Genomic DNA, 24,539 nt, shown 5'->3' on the forward strand with positions numbered 1-24,539 from the left:
TTACCATCTGGCAGCAGCTTCAGGGAAGATACTGATTCACTTGGTCTGGGGAGACAGCTGTGCTCCTGGGAGAACTGGGGGAAGAAAGACTGGAGATTTTTTTAGTACATCCCAGACTTTCTCTTCCTTTCTGTGTGTGGGGCAAAGCATCGCTATTTCTTCTCTCACCCTGCTGTGTTTAGGAAGTAGTATTAAAGTATAGAGTAGGAGGAAGACCTGCTCTCCATCCACTGCTGTGTGCTCGTAATTACAGCATGTCTTCATCGTCCTCTATCACTTACACGTTTTTAACTAGAACCTGCTTATTTTGATCATTCATAAGTGTTTGGTAATACAGTAGTTCTCCAAATGCGTCAATAAGATTTTTTTTCCTACAGCTCAAATATATGTATAATTAAATTTTCTTTAATATCTCTAACAGGAACAGTGAAGAAACCAAAATTTAAGCCTGATCCAAAACTTATGGACCATGGCCAGTCCAGCCCAGAAGATGTGGATATGTACAGTACCAGAAGCTAAGACAAATCTGCTTACAAATCTTTGCAAAGTATTAAAGACGAGGGGGAGGGAAGAAGGGAAGGAATAATCCTTACAATACATACTCTGTGAGGTATAATTTAATCAGGTATTTTCTTATATCCCAGTTTGTATTGTTGACTTACATGACTGTTTAGTGGCTATTTTGTTTCTCACTACTTGTAAGCAGTGAGAATTCACTCATGGTCAGTGTCATTAGTGAGACACTGAGAAAATGAAATTTGTCAGTGTCTTCTCACAATGAGGTTTCTCTGTGCCAAGCTTGTTAATAAATGTCACTTCACAAAGGATATTTGAAAATGTAAACATATCTCTATACTTCAGCTCAGATGTTCATTGATCTAAAAGAAGAATGTGATGGATGGGGTTTGCAGAGACTACTTTGTCTTTTTGCTTTTGGCTCTGAAGTGCAATTTCTTATTGGTCTGAGTACCCTTAAAAAGTCAGTTGTTATGTCATACGAATAGCATTATCTTTAATATTTGTATAAACAAGTCATCTTTTTTTCCATCGCAAAGTCATTTGTTGTTGTTTGTCCCTTTCACAAAGGTGAATGAAAACAACTTCTTGTCCTGCATGCTTCTTGTGTATTTAAATGTCACTGAAGTTGGGGGAAAACACACAGCTAATCTCTAAAACATCCTTTATGCATTCATTTTCACCTACTTCTAATGCTTTCAAGAACTGTATGCAAATTGTTTAATCCGTGAAACTGATACTGTTTGAATTTACCTAGAAAGCATTAGCAGTGTTTAGGAAGTTGGAAACCTTCTGTAGTTTCGAGGTTTAAAGTGCTGACAAATATTAAAAATGCAGAAGTCATAGGCAGCCAGCTTTTCTTCCCAGAAGTTTGTATGCAATGCCCATTGATCTTGGTAGGATTTCTGTGAAATTCTGTCTTTTCCTGTAGGAATGAAATCAGGAATTGATTAAGGTTCCTAGGACGAAACTTTCAAACACAGCTTTTACTGTTGTGTCTGTCACTCTACTTCTGTTCATCCTCCATTTCTCTTCAGAACACTCTTACAAGGGGTGGAATAGCTCTGGTGATCTTCCTTGAACAAAGTGCAACTCATTAGCAGTACGCAATGATAATCAGCCCGCTGCCTAGAGGTGATCTCATCTGCATCTCCCGTGGCACTTCCTGAATGTACGAACTGCAAAAGGACACTGTACTGGGAGCTCGTCCTTTGATCTGTTGAGTTCTATTATCTTTCAGTTAATGAAAATTAGTGCTTTATTGTAAAGTTGAGGGGGGGAAGCAAGAACAAAAAACTATACAAACAGGTAGTTTGGTTGGAAGACTTAAACCTGAAGAGAAAGGCTACTTCATCGGAATGTATTCTCAGTGCTGGGATAGGACAGGATATTTGCTCCTGTGCTCCAGAAGAAGAGGTTTCATAACCCAGTTCCTTCTTCTCAGGCTGCTAATGCAAACGCAGATTACTAGTGAAGTATGGGCAAGCAGTATTCCTTGTGTCACTGTGGGACTAGGAGAAGTTTTGAGGAGATATTGTGCAATGGAATGATGAATGAGCAAAAGAATAAGTAAGGCTTTTATGATTGTTCAGAAACAGATGAGTATTGCTATTTTGGAATCCAAATTTCAGGCAGAGTGTTGGATTTTGTTTTACAGAGTCCAACGGAAGGTGAAGTCAGTAACTGTGAGGTTTAAAGAAGAAGAATTCTGTTAGCTGAACTTGCTTGGGACTGCTGACGTAGAATTTAATGTGTTTTGTTTCTTTAATCATCTCTTAAGGCCCGGGAAGCTGTCAGAATTCAGGCAGCAATCAAAGGATGTTAAATCAATCTTCACAGAGTTCCTGGACAAGACACATTTAGCATTCCATCACAGAGAGAGGAGTAGAAAAATTAGATGGCTGGGCTTCATATACCATTTCCAGGGAAACAGATGAAGACATAAGGCAGAAAGTGAAAATGGTGAAGAAACGATCGTTTTCAAGAGCAAGACTGGATGGGAGAAATTGTATTATCTATCTCCATATCTGGCCTTTGATCAGATTCTGGATAAAAAACATCTAGGAAAAACCATCTTCTCTGCTTCTGGATTCTATTTAAATTCTAATTCATGTCCTTTGAGTGATACGCTACCACAACAAGTCAACAAGAAAGGTAAGCTGGTGCAAGTTTGCATGGAATTACTGTGGTGAAGTTATTCAGTACATAGTGGAAACCTGTGCACAGGAATTAGTCTGCTGGGAGCAGGGAGAGAAGCTACCTTGGAGAGCTGTTCAGGACAGCCATGTCTGCCCTTCCCAGGCCAGAGCAGGCCTTAGGAGACTGCTCTCTCCCTGCAGTGCCAAAAGCTAGTTTGGTCCTTTCCATACTTTAAGGGCATTACCACTCAAATCTCATGATACAGACAAAAGTGTTTGGTCTTCAGATGATAACACTGGACTGCTTGGTGGTTGGGCAGTCCAGGGTTAGATGTTTCGTGCAGGCAGTTTGTATTAGAACCCCTGATTTCGCAGGAGGTTCATGCTGTAAATGGATGTAATACACAAAGCTGTCCCTAGGCTGTATTTGAGTCTAAAATTACTCTTTAGGGCAGAATTGTAATAGAACTATGCCTCAGAGTTAAATCGTCATTCAGAAGTCTTAGGTACATTTTCTGGCACATAACTTAAAATTATGACTCCTGCCCTTATTAATGAATGAACAGTATGAGGAGTACAGTTCTAGAGCTCGTAAAATGGTATCCTTGTGCTGTGTCATTTCTTCTCGGGGGATGAGAGGCACGAGCCAGCACAGGTTTATTCTAGTACAGGGTTTGCCTACTACTGTCACTTTTTAGTTCAGTTTTTTCATCAGTTGATATTTCTCTGTCTCATTCTTCTCTACAAGACAGGGTAAATTTTTTTGTTTGTTCTCTCTCGACAGTTTTTGTTTAATATCCCCAGACAATTGAAAATTTGGGGCTAAAATTTAGAGACTTGGGTTTTGGTGCTGAAACCGATACGGCTAAAGATGATTGTTTCCCTATCTGCAACCGAAGAAAATGGGACAAAAAAAAGTATGGAAAGTTTTGTGTCATGTCTGGGTGTGTGCTCTGCTTTCAGAAAGACCACAGGCAACCTCTCAGTTGGTATTTCTCTTCTAGGAGCACAGATTTATTAGTAGTGGGAAGGCATTTTTTAGTAAAACCTGGAATTATATATTATAATAGTTCTTTGCTAAGATAAACTTCTAACAGAGTCAATTATTGTCTTGTCCACCCGTGTGAGACACGTGATAAGAGAAATTTCTAGAGGTACCAAAAAAAATGCAGGTTGTTATAGAAAAGTTTGGAATGTATTTGCTGAAATGAAGGCAGCCCAGATCAGATTACTACTCTGCTCTCGTACAAATATTGGAATGGTGGCTGTGAATCTTTATTACTCAGCTGCCATTTTGTGCAGTGTTTATTTGTCAGATGTAAAAAGGTGCCTGCCCTCTTCGGTTCCAACATCTGAACCTCCACGTTTTATAGAATACTCTAGAGGTGGCTTGTTCCAGATGACTACAAGGCAGTGTAGCCAAATCTCTCTATTAATAATTTATAGTAAAGGTGCTATGCAGTGGCTTTAAAAAAGCAGATTCAAATCTACATTGTGCCATGTTTGTGAGTCCTCATTTAAATGTATGTGCCTGACAGTCTCTTTAAGATTTCAGCCCCAGTACGCAAACCTGTTAAACAATGAAAAATTAACAAAAGTACACAGAAAAGTTGCATTGCAAGACATGTTTTTATTAATTTATAGTGAAACACTTTGAAATGCCTCTCAAATACATCATTAATAATCAAGTTTCTTTCATAATGCAATAATACAGTAACATAATTAAAGAATGTATACTGTAATTTTTATAAGATGTAAGTTATATATTTGAAAAAGCCATTGGCTTAAAGAACTGAGTTACATGATATAATATAGAAATTGTTTTAAATTAATGCGTGGTTTTTTATTTATGTTTGATTGTATTTGATATATAGAGATTTGGAACTTGTTGATACTAATTTTTTATTTACGTAAAACTGATTGTGATACTTTATTGTGTCATATCGCTGTGAAGCACCTGAAAATAAAGGGTGAGAAGATGCTTTTTAAAAGTGTTTAACTTTTGTATGTTGTCTCATCTGTAGGGCAAACTGTCAACTCCTTTTCTCTGAGGCACATTTTAAAAGCTGATTGGTAAACCTGACTAAATCACACCTGTTTCACTCATGTTGGGGAAAAACTTCACCCCTGAAGTACTGAAACATACATTCCTGGAAGAAATCACCGAAGTAACATGCAGGACATATTAATGCTCAGCACGTGGTTGTTTATGTGTCTTAAATTTTGAGAAGTCCTTCCACTTTCTTCTCTTGGTGATTTCTTCTAAAGAATGCTGCAGCTCAGAACTTGGGGAAGATGAAGGCTTTTATCCATACTGAAGAAATGACACGTGGTGTTAAAAGAACAAGGCAGATAGCAAATATATTTACCTTAGTATGGCTCTGTAATAATCTTCTCGGTAAAGTAATTTGCCAATTCAAGGGTCGTAAGTAATGTAATGCATGGTGTGACCTACAATGTAACTACTTAAAAGAAGAAAAATTGTGTGAATAAGTAATGTGGCTATTTTAATGGCAGATTATCATTATGATTCTTGAATAACATTGGAAATATTGTAAAGATTATTTTTTTTTTAATGCATTAGTATGGTTGTCATGTAGTGAAAGTTTGGAGTATTTCTGAATCACATTCAAATACGGAAAATGTATTTTAAATCTCAGAAGAAAGTGGGGGTCCTACAAAGCGTATACATTTTAAAAAGGAGCATTAGTATGCACTAGATTGTGTGTAGTTTTTATTTTAAAATGCAGGGATTCTAAGAAGCTCAGCTCAGATATGTGCTGAGGGTAAGCTACAGTCAAGAAAGACTGTAATTGAAACCAATTCTAGAAGTTATCATATTATTTGTATCACCACAGTACTGATGTGCTCTTGTAGACCAGAGCAAGTCCACAAACCAAACTGAAACGCTAAGAAGGAGATGTAAAAGTTGGAAAATCTTGTTGTTACACTAATTTTTTTATTTGAAGAAACTTCTTTATGTTTTAAAGTCTAATGGCCAGATCTATTTTGTGTTGAAAAATATGTGTATGTTGGTACATACTAACAAGTTGGAGAAGGAGAAGAGAAAGGAGATAGAAATCGAAGTTTCATCACTGACTTGAAAGTGGTGAAAGGGAGGTGTGTTTGGGAGCGCTGAGTTTGCTGCGGGGCAGTCAGAACACCATTATTCAAGGTGCAGTTAGTTCTTTGCCCTTTGATTTACAGGTTGTAGGAGATTGCTTTTACTGAAACTGAAAGAAATTCCGTGTGTTTCCCTTGGTGTGACCAGGTAACAGGTCTAAACTGAGGCTGTCATGGCTTGAAGTGTTGGTAACTTTTTGGTGCTTTATTTGTAGCAGTCCTAATGTCAATATTTGAGAAATGTGTAGCTTGCTTTCTGTTTGCACCTCCCTCCAAACCTCTGCAACACAACAGCAGTAGAAAGAGTGTTCTCCAAAGCCGTCTTGAAGCAGATCTGAAATTAATAAAAATTAAGGCAAATGAGCACTTGACTAGCTTCCACCATTAATTTTGGTCAGTAACTTTGCTTTAGTTGTATATAGCTGTTTGAGGAAATATATAGCTGTTTGAGGAAATATATATAACAGTTATATATAGCTGTTTGTAGAACATGTGGTCTACCTAAGATGGTAGCTGTAGAATGTGTAACTTTCCACTTGATTTTGCTGCATTCCAGAAGCTAAGACAGTAAGAGAAAGAGATGAATGTGCTGTGGAATACGAAGCTAACAGCTGTTCAGGCCGATTGGCATTGGTTTCATTTGTTGTTACCAAAGTAGGCACTAAAAAGAGAAACCTACTGCTGCTATCGTCTGCAACCCTTCCGAGGGGCCTGGTCCAATTCAGTGGAATGCCAACAATGTAACGGAAAGTCAGTAGTTTGGGTTTTGTCACCCGCCTCATTAGAACATCTCACCTGCGTAAAAACCGCCAGTTACATTTCTGCATCTTTGTCTCAATCAAATTTGAAGTACAAGTGTTCTGTATATCCCACAACCCGACGTACCGGCGCTCAGCAGCTGTGAGCTGGAACCAGGGGGGAAATTCCCTGCCAACTAGAAGAGGAAAGCGTGTGTATGAACTGGTACTTCACCCTGCTGCGTTACATCTGAAGGAGGATCACGCAGTTTGTTTTACTGAGGTACACATTAATTTCTCTGTTCTTGCGAGTGTGATGCTGGGTTCTCTTGTAAAGCAGTCTTCCGGCAGGGCTAAGAGTCAATCTTATCGTCTGCTATAACATTAAGTGCTGTTAGGCTTTCAGCCAAAGCAGTATTCTTTCAAGAATTTCCTCAGCATTGATTTTTACAGATCATTATTTGTCCTTTGAAAAGTAAAGGTTAAAGTTTACCTTTTGCTGTTAATGTAACTGCATTTGGCATGTTTTCATAAGCAGCTAGCTCCTGTCAGATGGAGAAATCCATGCTGGGATTTTATCTGTTATGGAGAAATTTCGAGGGCGCCATTGTAAAAAAACAATGTGCTAACTTGAACTTCAATGCAGTTCATCTTTCACAAACTTTGGGTGTATCCCCATTTCTTCCTGTGTAGTTCTGCAGGATGACGACTCATTCACAGAGAGGCCATCACATATTCAGGATCTTGTTGTGCAGTGAGTGTTGAGAATTTTTAAAAGACTTTTTAAATAATAACAAGGCAAGATGACAGTTTGGAGGTATGCTAAGGGGTCAGATTTTGTTGTCGTTCATCCTTGCCAGAGGGGTGTTTTCTGTTCTTTTCTTAGAAAGGAGACACAATTGCAAAAGAGAAGAGTTAACAAAACTTAGTGGTAGATGCATACAGTTACAGGATTCCTTCTTAGCTCCTGTCTCATCCCTGTTAGTCAGCGTCACAACCAGCATGCCCTGCACGCCTTTCTGAGGCTGCATTCAGTCTCAAACAAAGCGATGGAGAAATCCTCCTTTCCCTTTCTCTCATTTGTTGTTTGGTTTGTACCTGGGCTCGGGCTGATGGTCAGAGTACATGGAGCAGCGGAGGCTGCTTCCCCCCACCCCAGGTGGACTCTTCTGAGTTTGTATTCCTCTTGTGCCCTACCACATTCTTCCTGGGTCTAAAGGCTTCCTGCTCATCAGAATGTATTTAAGACTGTTGAAACAATTTAAAAACCTATGTGTTCATTTCACAGTGTGTCGTACCAAACTCTCGAAGTCTAGTTTATTCATAGCTTTATAGAAATTGCCCAGGAAATAAATAATAGAAAATATTTTAATAATGCAAGAGATTAAATAGTAGAGATTTAACGTTCAGCACCTTGTTCAGATCTCCATTTCTCCCTCCTACTTTCTCCTCCCTTAGTTCCGCAGTTTCTGAAGTCATTGGCACAGGGGAATAGCCTTGTCTCAACACTTACAAAAATAACGGCTGTGTAACGAGTAGAAAAGTAGCAGGAGTTTCCTTTATGGGAGTCAGGTAAATGGAGAAATACTGTGATGCCAGTCACCCGCAGGTAAACTTGCCTAGATGGTTTGGTATTGGAAAAATGATTCAGCAGTGTGAGTCTATAAGGCTGAGTGCCGTGTGGGGGGTCTTGAAGGCAGATCAGCTCTGAAATTGAATAAACAAACATATTAGGGATACAAAGCTCTAAAAAATACATCCCTTCCGGCCCAGAAGATATGAAGAAGAGCAAAGAAACGCTGCTGTTGCGGCACTTGCTGTTTTGTGTTTCCTATCTGTTGACCTAAGACTGCAACGTTAGTGTGCATGTTCTATTTGTGTGGATGCTGCTCATATTTGGGGCTATTTAGAGCTATTGTGAATGAATACAGAATATAGAATAATCAGAGAAAGAAATTCCTCTCTAGTTGTATTTGTTAAACTCCTTCCTTGGATGAGTTTTACACGGTAGGTAGATGTATTTCATTTGTAAACTGAAGTCGTTACTGTACACGTTTACTATTATTTATTTTGCATTCATCAGCAGTATTTATAATGATAAATATTATTGACCAAAACAATGTTAATACTTCAAAGGAGTCAACTTTGATTAATTGAGGCAATCAGTGGGCTGGTGATGCAATTCTCTGACACCCATGGTGTGCATTTGGAATCTCTTCTGTTCAATAAGGTTTCTAGTATGAACTATTACAAATAAATTAGCTATCATGACTGTATATTGTAATGGATAGCACTTGCTAAGAGTTTGAGTAAAGCAGGTTTTAAGTCAATCATTCTTGACTGAACAAAGGCCAAAATAACTCAGCACAATTTGATGAGTTTAAACTACAAAACCCTTTACTGTAGACTTAGGCGTCTGCATGTCGTGCATCGGTGAAAGAACTTCCAAGGGGAGGGATGGGAGAGTCCCTTTATAAGCTTTCGCAAGTCCCAGGGAAACAGAATAGCCAATAAGTGTTGATGCAGAAAGCAGCTGTTATTACAAAGCAGGACAGTTTCTCTACTATTACACAAAATTACTCACAACTGCTCTATTCACAGTCTACATATGACTACGTAGTCAGTGATTTAGAACTCGCAGGCATCATGTGTCACTGGATTGTGTTTATGTGTCTTGACCTACAGGTTATGAAGTGCAAGCTCTATGTGGAGCCATAGAAACCAAAGTTTAAAAGTGTGGTGTAGGTCAGCAAAATAGTCTTTAACCTGTCGGCTGAGTACAGTTTCCTGTGTTACATATTCTGGTGTTTTTCTGCTATTTTTTCCATTCAAAAGTCTCAATAGAGCTTTCATTACCTTTTTAGACGATTGTTGCAAGTTATAAGTCAGAAGATCATGGATTTCAGAGGTAAGAAAAGTTTAATTACTGTGAACATCAGGAGATTTCCTTATTTTAACTTAGCTATCTTAATTCATTCCAGTATTTACGCATTAACAGCATTGTATCGGTTGAGATAAAAGCTTTTTATATTTAAGAGATCGCCAACACACCGCTTTCTGACACAGATAGAGGAAGGCTACATTGAAGAGTAGTCTGAGAGAGTTTAGGATGACATTTAAATCATATGTTTACATTTTGATAGCTCCCTACATTTTATTTGCTTATTTTTCCCTGATACAATTACTTGGACTTGGATTCTTGGCACTTCTGGAAGAAAAAAAAAAACTTGAGAGGCTTAAAAGTATTGCAGGCCAAAGAGAGGAGGACAGTCAAGGAGGAAAGGTGGGAAACAGCAGTGTGAGAGACTCGTTGAGGAAACAGATACCAGCTTTTACTGGGGTAGGTGAAAAGGGGAAATAAATCAGCAGCACGAAAAGAAGCCCGAGATTGCTATGTGGGAGCTGTGAGCACATCTTACGTTTCTAACGAACACTGTGGGTTGTTTCCACAGTGTAAAGGATAGCAAAGCACTTCAGCAGTACCTGGGATCGGTGCTCACTTTGGTAATGGTGAACAGAGAAGATTCTAGAAAGCCTTTAAAAAGTGATCTAGGGAAGTCAGTGCCATGGGAAAAGATGTCACGTTCCTGTCTACGATGTCTTCCTCCCTGTTGTTCTTTGATGAGACACAGAATTCCAGACAGTCCTGAGACGTTGCTGGGCAGATTGGAAAACAGCTCATGGTGCAAACATCAAAGCCAGGCTTGGAAGAAAATGCTGCCAGCAGAGAATGAGAAACTTCCAGGTAGAAAGATAAACCTCTGGGATGTTACTTGGGATATTGACTTTCTCAGTCTCTTCTCATTCTCATCTTAAGGGAAGAAAACAACCGGCAAGTGCAGTTTAGTCTCTTGCTCTAATAAAGCAATCCTTCCTTCTCAGTCTCCAGAATATGTTTGTGCTTGTTTTCCTATCTGGCTATTTTTATGCAAAATTAATCTCCCCATCTTACGCAGTTAGATTTTTAATTTGTATCCCTTCTCTTTCCAGATGGATGTGTATGCGGGAGGTATACTCTTAAGATGAAACTTGGAGTGGTGTTTTTTTTGTTTTTACCTATCAAAACCTCTCCATCTGGTTCTGATCATTACTTCCCTACCTGCCTTGGGGAATTTTTCATTTTAAAAAGTATCTCTGAAGGAGAACTACAACTTTCATTTGTCCTGCGTGTAAATATCACAAATGAATGAGTGCTGAGTAGGGTCACTAGCAAAATCGTAGTAAGAATTATCATTAAGTTGCAAGTAGTGGTCTTGGTGTGGTCAACACTATGATTTGAAATACTTATTTCTCCTAGTTATGAACAAATGTTCTGGCTTGGTGCTAGAATATGCTGGGCTCCTCGTCCCCCTTGATGCAGCTTTCACTGTCCTCTGCTTAGCTTTCACTTATGAATTATCTTCTCCAAAAGATTCAGAAGATATTCATTAAAGCGGATATTTAGATCTTTTGCCTTTAAAATCTTTTTTTAATCTAGGGGGGGAAAAAGCATGGTACCAAGTAAGTTTTTGTTTCAGTTCCAGCTGTAGTAAATTGAGCTGTTGTGATTGGGACCGGAATCTGGTGCAATTACTTGTGGGGAACAGGCATCTTTATACCTTTGTGTATGCCAATAAAAATGTCTAAATAAAGCTGCAGTTTGGACTGAAATAAATCTCAGTGGGATTCCACATTCACAAGAAGAAAACAGATTTGGAGGCATGGGACAGTGTAAGAATTCATGTCTAGTCAGTACAGAAATTTTAGTTTTACTTTCCTTTTAGAATTTTATTTGAAAATGCATAAACACATATGGGGATAAAGAGGAAGAACATGTATGATATTTCATGCCAAAGTGTGGGAGAAGTTTTGGTATAATCATGACATTGGAAGTTAGGAAATCATATACTTGTATACATATCAAAAAAATGCAGAAATAGCAAGATTAATGAGACATTTTTATGGAACTGCCCAGTTGTCATAAAAGAAAATACACTGGAGAAGTTATCAGGAAGCTGTATCTGTTAAGAGTTAATTGGTAATTCTTTATAGAGAAGGATGCTGTAAACCCAGCTCAAAATCCACAGTCCTTGACTTGCTACGGTAAAGAACAGCGGCAGAAGGGAGAGTGCGTTCTGCTGCTAGCCAGATCCGGAGGAAACGGCCTGTCACCACAGTCAGCTTCAGGATGTCCGTTCTTAACGTCTTGCTTTTCGTTCTGTTCGTGGCCAGCGATTCGCGGAGTGAACAAGAAGCTTTAGAACGTAAGACACAGTTGCCTTCTTGCTTTACAGCTTGTCAGAATAGGGATGTTTCTATCAAATGCCTGGCTTACCTGGGGTAGTGCTGCTGTGGTATTGCACTCGCAAAAGTACTTCTGAGGAAATCCTCCTTATGGCTTAGGTAGAGTTTATTTTTAAATAATGGGAAAACAATGAAAATGTTAAGACCTTTGTGGGACAGCTGTTTGCCTGTGTTTGTTGGTACGAAGTGTTTCATAGTTCTTGAGTTCTGTACTGCCAAGAATGTGGTGATACTTCAGAGACATAGGTATGCAAGAGAAAAATGCTTTCCCTTTCACCTGTTATTCTGTACTTCTATACATTAAAAACATTTCAACCATGTGAATTACAATACTAGGTATTCTGGTGGGTGAATCTGTCGATGTCAAAAAGACACATTTTAAATGAGCAAGATGGTTCAGTTCTTCTGTAAGAAGAAAGAATTAGTAAAAATGAGACATTTCTTTGATAAAACATTTTTCTAAAAATACTTTCTGAGATGAAGAAGGAAAAAATGAGCAGTAATTAAGACCATGACAGCCAGAATACATTGAAAAAAAGGTTTTTTTAAATGAGAAGTTAAGTTATATGGAATTCTGTTAAAGTTTACACTGTTGGTCAGGATTTTTTTTTTTAATGGGATGATTTTCTACAGGTTGATTTGATGTATTTATTTTATTATTATCACTGTTCTTTACCTGGGAGCTACCAGTGACTAGTGATTAGGTATCACTAACCTGATAGTGATGTAAACCAGCTGCAGTTACTATTTTTCTAATAGAGTTTTGGTTTGTGATTCAAGGAAATTTTTTTTACGCTACTTTAGCCTTTAAATTGCAAAAAAAAGTTACCACTTTAAGGATAACTTTGCATTTATAAAGACTACAGTACTGTGAAGGGCTCAGCAGTGTGTTCCGTAATGACATGGAATATTACAGCATGGATGTCAAAGGGCACAGGCTCCCTCTCTCTCCAGCAGGATCACACCTAGTTATTTTCCACTCCCTCAGTACTTTTTGTAACATTGCTGAAAGAATTGTAATTCTGTTACTGATTATGGGTAACTGAAAAACATGAGTGCTCTGATCTCCTAGATGATACCAGGCCAAATACTACAAGGGATTTTTTGTTGTTCTGTATTTTGTGGTCATAAAATATGATTGATATTTAGGTTATCTTGGAAAATGCTTCAGTGCTGATGCCCTCTTGAGAGAAAGGAATACAAGAGATGCAAATAGGTTTGTATGATTGCAAGCCTTGATCATTGTGTAATCATTTAGATTTCTCTCTCATTAGCAATAAATGTTGGATTAGATTGTCTGGGACAGTGGGGAGGCAGGAGGCTTCCGTCTTTTTGTTGAAATAAAGGCTGCCCATAGTATAGTTTCTCTAGCTGCTAACGCATTAGTCATGAGCTTGCTAATCCACCCATTCCTGGTGCAGAAGTCCTCGTACAACAGCAATGCAGAGCAGTATGCGCTGATGCCGCTTTCTCCCTCGCAGTTGCCAGTAGGCTCAGAAGGACCTGCTCAGAGATCTCTTCCACTTCTGACTTTCTGGCTTAATTCTAAATGCCTGTCTTCTCATTGTGAGAAGTTATGCAAAATTATACTCGGCTGTATTGGCTGTTTTGGGGTTTTTTTAGTATCATAATGGTGCTTGGCCTTGCAATGTACAGACCTGGTTTTGATTTGCTCTCTCAATGTCTCCAGTGGTGTCTTGCAGTTGCTTCTTTGGTTATGAATTATAGGTCAAGATTTCAGGTACATGTCCGCAACTCGTAGACTTCAGTGGCTTTGCACCAGAGCCCCTGGGTTGGCGTGCAGCTTGCTGCTGTGAGTGATGAGTACAGCATGCAGTCTGAGTCCTGCACAGGAAAGAAACAGGTAGAAAGAATGTGGGGTTCGAGTGCCAAACATGGTGACTTCTGATGTCTGATTACGGTTGCTGATGAGCAGGTTATTTTTAAACAGCCGTATGCCTGTCAAGTCCTGTAAGCACTCAACCTCTGGAAGATGATTTACAGCCCACAATGTTTACACAGTGACAGAGGTGGTGGAGAACCGACATCAATGCAAAACAAATCCTTTTGTAGACCAAAATAAGGAATAATCCCAATACAAAACACACAAAAAAGTTTTCATTTGAATTATAGTTAGAGGATTTGAATCTCAAATGGGTTTCTGGACAATGATTTTTAGCCTTTGCCAACAATCCAGGCATGATACATAGTGGAATTCAGATACAACCACACTGAAATGAGGAGATAAAAATCATAATAATGTAAGCCATACAATTTACTGGCTACCTGGAAAATGGGTGCAAATTCTGAGTAAAGTAATTTAAGCAAGTAAGCCTTCATTTCTCAAATGATTTCAAAATTTTGAAGAGGCAAGTCACTGGAAAGTAAGATGTAGTATCGTCTACAAAGTATGTCATATGAAGTTTAAATTTCTGATGTAATTAGAAATACAGCCTACTAACAGTATGTTACTGTATAACTGCATTAAATAAATATTTGTTTTGTTTCAATTTACAGCCAACTGCACTGGAATTGAGGACTTTGAGGCCTGCCTCGGTAATACAGACAAATTCTGTCCTACCAACATTTCTTGTCAGTGTAAAAATGAAAAACCTTTTTGCAGGTAGGTTGTGGGTTTGGTTTGTTTGTTTGTTTAAATTACCCTATGTAAATGCACCTCGTCAGATATATTATTAAAGATGAACTAAATTTAGACCCTGCAATGTGGTTCATGCAACTAGATGTTGATCTTCATTCACAATCTGCATAAGTTCATAACTCTGCTACTAAGCATCGAATCTAGGATGTGAGTGCATCATTTTCTTTTTTAGAATATGTGTAGGCCATGTAATTCATAATTTAGGTAATCACTGTAATTCTCAATTTTTACATGCTCGCTGTTGTCTCAGATGTTTTACTTTAGAACTGAAACATGCTGTGTGATGTCAAGTTGGTTGATCAAAATTTCTTTAGAGTTTAAAAAAAAATCAGATACCTTAATATCATATTCTCCATTATGTAGATTTTTTCCTTTTTTTTAAGAAAATCCAGTCATCTGAGTAGAAAATCTTGTTCCCATATCTAGCATACTTGGTTTTTACATATAGCTTGACCCTTAGACTTCACAGGAAGTCAGCAAGAGAATACCAGGGCAGTAGTACGAAGCTCATCTGATTACCTGGCGGATGCAAGGCAGTAATTGCTCTGAGACCCAGTCTGTTGTTTGTGCGTGTGCAGCTAGCCTCCACTTGTAGCCGATACACCAGATCAGATAACCGAGTGCGTTGTCTGTATGTTAGTGCAACTCGAAAGTGCGACTCCAAAAAAATGGAGTGCTGTATTCTTGAAACTATGTATTCCAAACCATATCCATGTCAATACAAATATTGCATATAAATTGCAGTAAGAATTTTCAGTAGTAGAAGTCAAAGTCAAACTTTCGGAAAAGGTTACCCAAATCCAGAATGTTTGCATCAACAAATGATGCAAAATCCTTATGAAAAGAACATTCCCATCATGAGAATGGCTGGGGACATTCCGTTCTAGCGATATTCTTTGTATTAGCAGAGTAATTAATGATTGGGGGGAGGGGGGGGAAAGAAGCCCTGAATTAGTTGAAATAACTTAGCTTTTAAAAAAAGCAACATTCTTAGCCCATTAGAAGTCTTACTTTTAAAAGCAGAGGGGACATACTCTGTCAACGTACTGTGGGTTGTGTTGCTGCTCTTTCATTGAAGGTGCATTTGTATCTTAATGATAGATGGCAGTGTGACGTTTCAATTTTATCTGCGTAGTCTGCTCTGGAACGTGCTTCCAGCTGTCGAAAAGATCTCTGACCTGAATCATGCCATGACTTGGGGAATACACCCTGTTCTCAGCAAAGCTTACTGCCTTGGACTTGCTGGAATGCTAGCTTGCACTTGGTTGACCCAGAGCCTGGCAGAGGACGTTGGCATCAAATCCAGAATAAGATGTGTATTACTGAGATGTGACATCTTTAGACAAACAGGAAAAATATTGAATCTCTTGACCTCTGCAGTATTCAATAATAAATAATTATCTAGCAAAATATTTACCTTTTTTGGTATTACTTATTTTTAAATGAAAATAATGTTGCTAAAAAATAATATTTTTATTTGCAGATGCGATTACTTCAGAGTGGACTGGAAGGAATATTGGTACATGGGTCCCAAATGTAACCACCTTTGGAACACTTTAGATTTTATTTTAGTGACTACTCTTCCTGCAGTAGCACTGGTTATCGTAGCTGTTGTAATATCGTACTGTGTCTACTACCGGAAAAGTGAAAAGGCTGCGTAAGTTACTCTGGATGCAGTTAAAAGGGTTTTTATAATCAAATTGGAAGTAAAGCAAAAGTAGTCTGTTATTCTGATTAATTTTTAACCTCTCGATATTTAAATCAACAAGGTTGCCATAAAGCATCATCTGCCAAAATATTGTTTACACAGCTTACAACTAAATCAAAGCATCTTACCAGAGCGTTTAACAGTTATTCAGCATTTTACCACTGCCTGCAGAACTTCACTCTTTCACTTCTTTAGGGCTAACCAGGCAAGCTTTAAAGATTAGTAAGCACACTTACTGCTTTAACTCAAGACTACCAAATCTGTCTTGCTGATTTATTTGCTGTTAAGGATTGGCTTTCTTCCTGCAAGTTTGGGGTTTTTTTGTAAAAAAAATAAAAAATAAAAAAAAAATAAGGCAAACATTGACAAGAGTTTTGGCGATTAAACACGATTTCTCCTATTCTTTGGTCCTAGGCATTGGCAGTTTGAGCTGCTTTTTTCTTTCAACACTTCACACACACCACACCACACCACACCCCCCCCACCCCGATACGTGTTCCAAGTACACAGAGAATATGGGGTTTTTCTTCTTTCATTGAGCCTTGTTAGTGTGTATCACTGGTACTTCCTCTGTCCAGGAAAAATTTTAATAATCCATGGCTCTTGCGTAGTCATTGCCCCAATACATCTAAACCTATGATAGGGCTGTTAAACAAATCTGCAGTATGAAAAGATTCGTCAAGACCCTCAAAACTATTGCTAATGCTCTAAATTCACATTGTTCCCCCAACCAGGAACCAGACAAATCCTCGATACCGTGAAGCACAACATAACCCTGCATTTATGGCTGAAATGGCGGGCAACTTGGGGCGTGTTTATCAGCAGTCGCCACGGGTAAGAGATGTTGGTGTGTGGGGCATACCACATTTCCTGATGCTAGTGGAAGCCAGACATGATTTTTTGATTCAACAGAATGGTATATGAATAGCAAAAAAAGGTCATCTGGTAAAATTAAAGGTAATCCAGGTTTAAAATCTTCATTTTGTTTGCTCAATATTTGATTTACAAGATCATCTAAATGCATGTGAGAAGGTGCATCTCTTCATCAAGGATGAAGTGAAACTAATTTGCCTAGAAGAAAATAAAGAACTAGGGATTATTTTAGAAGGATGTTCAAATAAATACTTCCTTTTTGTCCAGTGAGAAGACCAGCATTAAAAAGAGAGATAATTTGAATATGAGCTCAAGCCACAGGCTGCACACCCAGAGGGGAAGAGTTTGGAACACCGTCCAGCCTTCAGCCCATTTAAGCTGCTGAAGAGCCGACAGTTTAATTTGGCTGTTTGTTGGTTATGCTTCACCAGAGGAGGGATGGGCTATTTGTCTTCAAGGTTTTTTGCTTCTGTGGGGGTTATCAGCAGAGTTCCCTGAGGATTTGAGTGGTGGTCATGTAAGAACAGGTAAAAGGCAGTGCTAGTAAGGTGACACATTTTGCTGATGATAGCGTACCACTCAGAGTAGGCAAAAATAAGCCTTACTATGAAGAAGTACCAAAGGAGCGTATAATAACAATTGACTGGACAAGAAAATGACAAATTTATTGTTTATAAATGCAAACTAATGCATATAGAAAAGCGGTTTTTACTTTGTGTACATGGCAGTCATCTCTAAATGAGAACTCAGAAGGGGCATCTACAGTCATGTTTTCTGAAAAAGTTTGTTTTGCCGGGGATTTTAGGAGGAAGCTGAAAGCAATACGAGGAATGTTGTAATACCACTGCGCAAATCTTAGTTGTGCTACATTTTGACTCCTGAATGTAATTTGGAGCCCCCATCTCGGCAAGCAGTGTACCAGACTGAGAGTGTGAGGGTCATCAGTATTGGTTTCTGTATGAGGAGAGGTGGTGTGAGAAATTGCTGTTCCCTGCTTTTAATGTAAGAACTAAGCAATGTCAAATGAAATCAAGCAGAAGTTTTACACAAACAAACACAACGGTGCTTTTTGATAAAATGCATAATCCAGCAGTATGTACTCATAGTGTAAATTAGTTTTTAAAAAATTTTGAAGTCTGTTCAGGGAGGCGGAGGTGTTCAGATTGGGGGTGTGCTTTCAGGTAGGTAACGTCCTGGTTGTTCCGCTTACTGTGCTGCTGGGAGTGCACAAACTGATTCCCCTTCCAATTAAACTGACGAGAATATATGCTTCGATCCCTGATGAACACTTAGTGCCCAGACCGAACTAGACAGTCTAAAAACCAAACCCTCCTGAAGTGCATAGAGTGCCAGTGTGGGTCCCACTTGTATGAGTCCACTTTATTTGCTGCTGCTAATGTAGCCACAGACTCTGCTCCAGCACAGTCAGTTAATGACATTGATGTATTGATGGCATGTCAAGGTGTTTACATTGTTTGCATATTTTTTCCGTACGCTTCCAATACTGGCTGTTCTCAGTGTGTTAGGTGCCCTGACTCAGTCCGTCTCTTCCTATATTCTATTTCTATATGTGCAAAAGTAGATTTTGCAAGTACAAGATGTGTCAGAGTACAGGTAGAGAGGCCCACTAAAGATTTGATCTGTGTTGTTTACTTTAGAGACAAGAAATCAGGTTTATTTTTGTAATGAAGATCTGTGTAGTCACCAGCTGGCTCAGAGCAGCATAATTACACAAATCAATTAAGACAAACCAGGCAGCAGTGCTGAGTGTCTGACCCTTTGTGAATAAACACCACACCGTTCTGCAGGCCCAGAGTCTAAGATTAAAACTTAATGAAAATTAGAAGTGTGTGTTTCAAATACATTTTATTCAGTTGGAAGTGGAATGATGATTCATGGAATGGGCTAAATTGCAATAATGTGGCCCTTCTTTCCGTTTCACGTTGTGAGCGCTGCTTTCTGGTGACATTTTTGGAGGCTAGGGAAGATGATCAGAAGGATACGGCTGTACCAAATGGGTTGTTCTCTCTCAGCTCCCTGATCTGTGAATCGTAGCACGTAACTGCTTATAGTACGTAACATAAGCCTGGGTGGAAGAGTTCTGGCCCTATTTGATTAAAATTCACTGCCTACAACTGTTTAGGGCTAGAATATTGAACCATTTTCTGACTAAATGCCCTAAATAAAATCTGAAATTAAATTACCTGCATCACGTTTGTAACACAGTGTTTCACTGGGACCTTGGCAGCCTTCATGCGAGAGAGAGCCATTTCCAGGACTGCGAAGGTACTCTGTGAGGGAGCCGACGCTGCCTTTTTGGCTGGGCTAACGCGCTGCTGTGCCCGTTTTCCCCGTTAGGCAAGATGCGCTTTATAGTAGAGATCATCGCTTGAACTAGTGTGTATCACAAGAGAAGGCAGCTAAATGCATTTCAAAAACAGGACAGGAAATAGGAAATACAGAGAAACATGAATGGGAATATATTTGTGGGTGTGTGTTCATCTCCTCATTGGGTACTTTAAGTGATTATTTTACATATATAAGGAGTGTATAGTGCCTGAGAAGAAGACATTGCAGGCTGTCTGAGAAAAGAAAGAAAATAATCTAGTCTGCTGCGTTATTTCCAGTTAAATATATTTGTGAAGTATTAGTATCTTTGGAAATGGGGGGGGAACGAGGCACAAGCCTGCCTTCGCCAGGAGATGGTGCTGTTTAATTTTGAACTAATTCTGAATTTTGTTCCGCTGATGCTGTCATTTTCAAGGTGTGAATGAGACCAAGTCCTGCACACTTCGTTAGGGAAGAAAACCTACTGTAAAAGGAACTGCTTTGGGTTAAGAGCTGCGGTGCTGACTGCTCTCTGATGCTCCAGGCTGCAGGTTGCAGCCCCGAGACCTTTAGCAAATAAACATCGCTGACTAGTTTTATGAACGATGTAGAGTATTTATTTTGTTTCATTGTGCTGTTTTCCTTCTTCCTCTAGCGTTTGGCACGACAGCAGCCAGTCTTTAAATGACAATATTCAATTCATCTTAATTATTGATCACTCTAGTTTGATTTTTTACTCAGTTTTGTGTAAATCAGAGGTAAATCCATTGTTATTTAGGGAGTGGCATCCTTCTGAAATGTTTAGTCATAAAAGACTCAACCAAACCTCCAGGCCTTGGTAAGACCCTCAATACCTGCTTCCCAGCATTGTGCAGAGACTCACCTGGGTGGGTGCTTCCCTGTTAGACCCTAGAGGTACATTTTCTGCATTATCCCAGTATGTACAGACTTTACTGAGTCTTTTAGATAAAATGAATTTATACATTTGAAAATGTGTAGATATTTTGTAACTGATAAATCGGTTTATACAATTTTTTACACCGACGACAGCTGCTAACAGACTGTACCTAGTGAGCTGCTGTTCTAATCTGGTGCCACTGTGCTGTGTGTAACCACCTGATCCTCTGTCTGTAGGATGGCTGGGTTGGACAAATTCCAAAAGCTGTGCTGACAAGACAAGATTTTGATGATGTCGCAGCCCCAAGTCGGTTAGAGAATTACAGGTATGCTGCTGTTTTTCTGTCTTTTTTGCTCATTTTCACTTTATACTCTGGTTTGGAGACTAAGACTGACTTTGTAGTTTTGCCAGTGGCACAGCAAGTGAGGAAGGTCCAGTAACTGGCTAAGCTTTCGACTGGATTATTCACGGACATTTTGTGGCTTGAGCCTTTGATAGAAAGAGGTTATTTTTCTGAATTTTTTCTTTATTCTCCTCTACCTTGCATAATTCTAACAGCATTGCTGCAAGAATTCTAGGACTGTTTTGTACGTTATTACTAAATGTGAACTAGCGCACAGGACTACATTCACCAGCTTACTGTGTAAGACTTAGTCTGTTTTCCTAATGTATCACCAAAAAGAATAAGTCAATATGTATTTCTCTTGTTTCTGAAGCTAAATCCTAAAATACTGGTTTATCCAAAGCCTTCTATGGTTTTCCTCTGAAAATTGCAAATTTATTCATTTTCATTACTTCTTAGAAACTCAGTTTCCTTAATTGTGCTAACACCAGACAACTGTTGTAGCTCCTTCCCACAACTTTTGCAAAGAGCTTGTTTACCATGAGGCACCTAAATGATAGCAGAACATTTTCCTCATAAGTAGCACGGTTCAACTGCAGAAACAGACTAGAGCTTTCTGTTATTTTGGTCCATCAAGAAGCTCTGATTTTTTTAATAAAAACATCGAAAATGTTGAAGGTATACCTATCATGGATTTGAGACATTTTCAAAATAATCATCGGAATATAAAAAAAATAGATATTGTGGCACTTTTCAGTGTAACTGTAAAAAAAAAAAGCTCAAAGAATATGTTATGTCTTTAAATTCACTTTTATCTGTGTTTGCAGGATGAGGGTTTGACAATAAAATCAACTTAAAAGACAGAACGTTTAGATGTCTAAATGTTAGTGCCTCAATGTCATGCATGCCGTAGTGAGCAGTAGTATTTTTATATTTCAAGTTATACTAACATTTTATGTAATTTGCAGTATACTATTATGCATTTTTTTACAAGCTCTTTTTTCGCTTTTGCATAGTTCCAGGCATCCTCAGCCATTAAGGAGACCCGATCCAGCTACAGACCATTTGTCTAACCAGCGACCGCAATATGAGAGATTTGGCTATCCGAGCAATAATCTGCCTTATGCAGGTTATGCAGAGGGGAGACGATATCGGGTATGTATTAATAACATACTTCTGCATGTATATTATATAATCCTCTGTCTTGGTACTGAGAACGATTCATCGTAATTCAGACTGGTAGTGTTTATGTCACCAAGCAAAGATGTGAGTTAATAAGAAGCCTAAAACCACCTTTTACTATATGGGTGTTTTCTTCAGGAATATTATGTACCTGCTAATTCCATTCTCGACCGGATACATTTTGCAATGTTTTAATCATTTTGTGAGCCATTTACACTTAGATACTGCAATTCCTGTAACAGAGGGATGGCTGCCCAAGAACAAACGCTGCAGTTGATCCAGAGCTATCCCTGCTGCTCTGGCAGAGGAGTTACTGGAATTCTATGTTCTAACTCGCTGTACAGTGAAGGGAATTTATACGTCTGACATGAAAAAATAAATGCTTAAAAGCTTTGTGCCCATTTCACCAATACTGCTTTTTCATGCTAGCATGTCTTGTGATTTCACTGGAATGCTATGAAAGATCAAGCTGTTAGTTTCCAGCCATGCTGAAAACTTCTGTAAGGGTAATATAAGAGTGCTAACTCTCATCTCCCACTGTCTTGTTACATTTAATGTAAACTTTTTAAAATTGTAACAACTTTCCCAACTGTGTCCTGAATAGTGATACAAGCAAATTTCCACTGATTCGTGAAAAATATGAGGTGATAGTCCTGTTAGTACTTTCCTCTAACAAAGCACATTTCCTTTGAGACTCTGCGGTTCCTGTTCCCCTCCCCCCCCCAACTTCATAATTCAAACTTATTAAAACTTCATGGAAGGTTGCTATTATATGTTTCATGTACAAATAGTATGATGTACAGAGAAATTAAATTGTTTATTCCAGAACTTATGAAATAATTTATGTAACTGAATGTTCTAGCAGGCTTCACCCCCCCCCAACAACTGAACGATTTGTAGACAGATGTATTTACTGTATAAACTTTCTGTCCCTAAAAAATCAGCATCTTCAAAATTGCTAAATATGTTACTCAACTATCATTGTCTTTCTGGCCCAGATCTTGATAGATCAGTATTTTGTGATTGCAGTTGTTTTATGTAAATGAGCCTTTTGGGTTATTTCTGTACAGGAGGTACGAATAATTGGTATAAATTATCAGTAAAAAGCAGGCATTTCTTTTCATAATGGAGTTTTTAAAAAGACAAAATGGGTAAAGTTTATTGTAAAAAGAAAAACGTTAACATTTTACAAAAAGAAGACTCACAGTTCAGAAAGGCATATATTTCAGCTGCAGAAAAATATTAAAACTGGGGCCGTTAGTGTAAGTGGAAAAATAATTGAATAAAAAGGAGTTGTGATGTGCTTTGACTGTCCTTAATCAAGGTGAGAATATTACTGGTGTATTTCATTGTAGAAGTAAATCTGTTGCCAGTCATGGGTTTTATCAGAGTCTGCAACCTAATTTACCCAGCTGAGGTGAGGCTGTTTTTTCCCTGTGTCATGTAATATGTACAAAAATAATCTCATAGGTAGAAAAATTTTGTAAGTATTCCAATAAGTATGTGTGTGCGTGCATGTGTGTTTGAGCCCTGCGCTCGTAATTGTTTGTCATTAACTCAATGGAAAAAATTATGAAGGAAAGAAAATATGGGGTTTTCCTTCCAGAATAGTAGTTTTTGTCCATGGCTTACTTGCCAAAGATCACTACAGGGTCAACAGAAATGTAAGTGGCTGGGTCTGGCCATGTTTTGTCTTCCATAATAGCCCTGTGATTGCTTTGGGCCTCCTTTTTAGGCCACAGAAACTTTGTTCAGGTTTTTTTTTTTTAAAAACACCTCAATAGCAACAAAATGTTCTGCTGTTGCTGCTTTCTAGCTGGCCCTGCTGAAATGTTTTTCAGTATTTCAAAACCTGTTTCAGTTTATGTGCACAGAGTGTTAATACACTAGGTTATTTGCATGAAAATCATCTCCCAAAGCTATTGGCAAGTACACATTCAGAAGCAGCACATACATTCAGATACTAATAAAAGAAATATATAAATGTAGTTTGATTAGATACAGATTATTTTAATAGCAAGCATACTCTAGGGAGTGTTTGTCATGTTAATGATTTAATTCTAATCTCTTCACAGGAATACTAAGTACCTGAAGTGCCTTGGAATGCTGCGTGATCAGTGGACGACCCAAATACTGAGAGATCAGCAAGACCTTCTGGGCTGGGACACAGAGGAACTACCCGTAACTATCAGAAAGCTCTAGAAGTTATTGCAAAGAAAAGGTACATTAGATAATTACAAAACAAAACATGGTATGAGCATCCAGTTTGTTTACTGTGTAACTGATGATAACTTTTTTGTGAATACCTGATTTTACAGTTTACGTAGCTGTTTCTAAGTGTTGCTTAAATTGTTGCACATCTGTGAGGACACGAGGTTCTTTTGTGATTAATAATGTGTCCTGCGTGTAAATGACAAGAAGTACCTGTGACAAAAAGCTGCCCTTCCCCAGTAGAAACTGATGAGAAAGGAAAAAGTCTTCTCAAATTTCAGTATGAGAAATGACAGATCCACATGCTAATCGTGATTTTTCCGTGTTTGCTTCCCAGGATGGTGTAAATCCACATCAAAGGGGAAGGAGGGTAAGGGGTTGCGTTTTCCTGTATTTCTCAGGCACACTTGCCAAAGACAGCTTTTGCCAGGTGCAGTTTTTGCTTCTCGGTGTCCATTTGGCTCACCCATTTATTTGTGATATTTGCTCCACTCTGTGCCATGATCTCTCTCCACATGCTGGTGAGCAATGGTTCCGAAT

The 24,539-nt window shown here is 38.6% G+C and overlaps 3 protein-coding genes across 11 annotated transcripts in view; all 3 read left to right on the top strand.

Moving 5' to 3' along the window:
- Positions 1-6,327, top strand: part of APOOL (apolipoprotein O like) — a 21,001-nt gene extending 14,674 nt beyond the window's left edge. The window contains exons 9-10 of one of the 4 annotated variants that reach the window (XR_012765477.1): positions 422-1,734; positions 2,297-6,327. Coding sequence is in view for 1 of the 4 variants with exons in the window: in XM_075435239.1 (XP_075291354.1) it covers positions 422-519 (98 nt within the window). In the remaining 3 variants the exon portion in view is untranslated. Of the gene's footprint in view, positions 1-421 lie in introns of all 4 variants that reach the window. The other 3 variants (XR_012765478.1, XR_012765479.1, XM_075435239.1) reach the window with 3 other exon arrangements.
- LOC142363087 (uncharacterized) lies at positions 2,583-23,954 on the top strand. 6 transcript variants are annotated; one of them, XM_075435241.1, is made up of 10 exons: positions 2,591-2,670; positions 6,334-6,797; positions 9,379-10,259; positions 11,546-11,757; positions 14,315-14,420; positions 15,940-16,113; positions 16,899-16,998; positions 20,500-20,588; positions 21,623-21,761; positions 23,864-23,954. In XM_075435241.1, exons 4-10 carry the CDS (start codon positions 11,682-11,684, stop codon positions 23,870-23,872), a joined length of 693 nt encoding a protein of 230 aa, XP_075291356.1. In that variant the 5' UTR covers positions 2,591-2,670; positions 6,334-6,797; positions 9,379-10,259; positions 11,546-11,681; the 3' UTR covers positions 23,873-23,954. The 6 variants fall into 6 exon arrangements, with proteins under 6 accessions (XP_075291359.1, XP_075291356.1, XP_075291357.1 ...); XM_075435242.1 differs by lacking the exon at positions 11,546-11,757 and having other exon boundaries at positions 6,334-8,086; positions 9,379-9,422; XM_075435243.1 differs by lacking the exon at positions 11,546-11,757 and having other exon boundaries at positions 9,379-9,422.
- Positions 23,923-24,539, top strand: part of ZNF711 (zinc finger protein 711) — a 29,487-nt gene continuing 28,870 nt past the window's right edge. Inside the window, exon 1 of the mRNA XM_075435234.1 lies at positions 23,923-24,009. The gene's annotated coding sequence lies outside the window, so the exon portion shown is untranslated. The remainder of the gene's footprint in view (positions 24,010-24,539) is intronic.

Source organism: Opisthocomus hoazin, chromosome 14, assembly GCF_030867145.1.
Source record: "Opisthocomus hoazin isolate bOpiHoa1 chromosome 14, bOpiHoa1.hap1, whole genome shotgun sequence".
NCBI classification, from domain to species: Eukaryota; Metazoa; Chordata; class Aves; order Opisthocomiformes; family Opisthocomidae; genus Opisthocomus; species Opisthocomus hoazin.

Excerpts from the sequence above, each read along its gene's own strand:
- LOC142363087 (XM_075435241.1), top strand. The coding sequence starts at position 11,682 with ATGTCCGTTCTTAACGTCTTGCTTTTCGTTCTGTTCGTGGCCAGCGAT. Across the intron at positions 16,114-16,898 it reads CGGAAAAGTGAAAAGGCTGC|GAACCAGACAAATCCTCGAT; the intron begins GTAAGTTACTCT and ends TCCCCCAACCAG. Across the intron at positions 20,589-21,622 it reads AGTCGGTTAGAGAATTACAG|TTCCAGGCATCCTCAGCCAT; the intron begins GTATGCTGCTGT and ends GCTTTTGCATAG.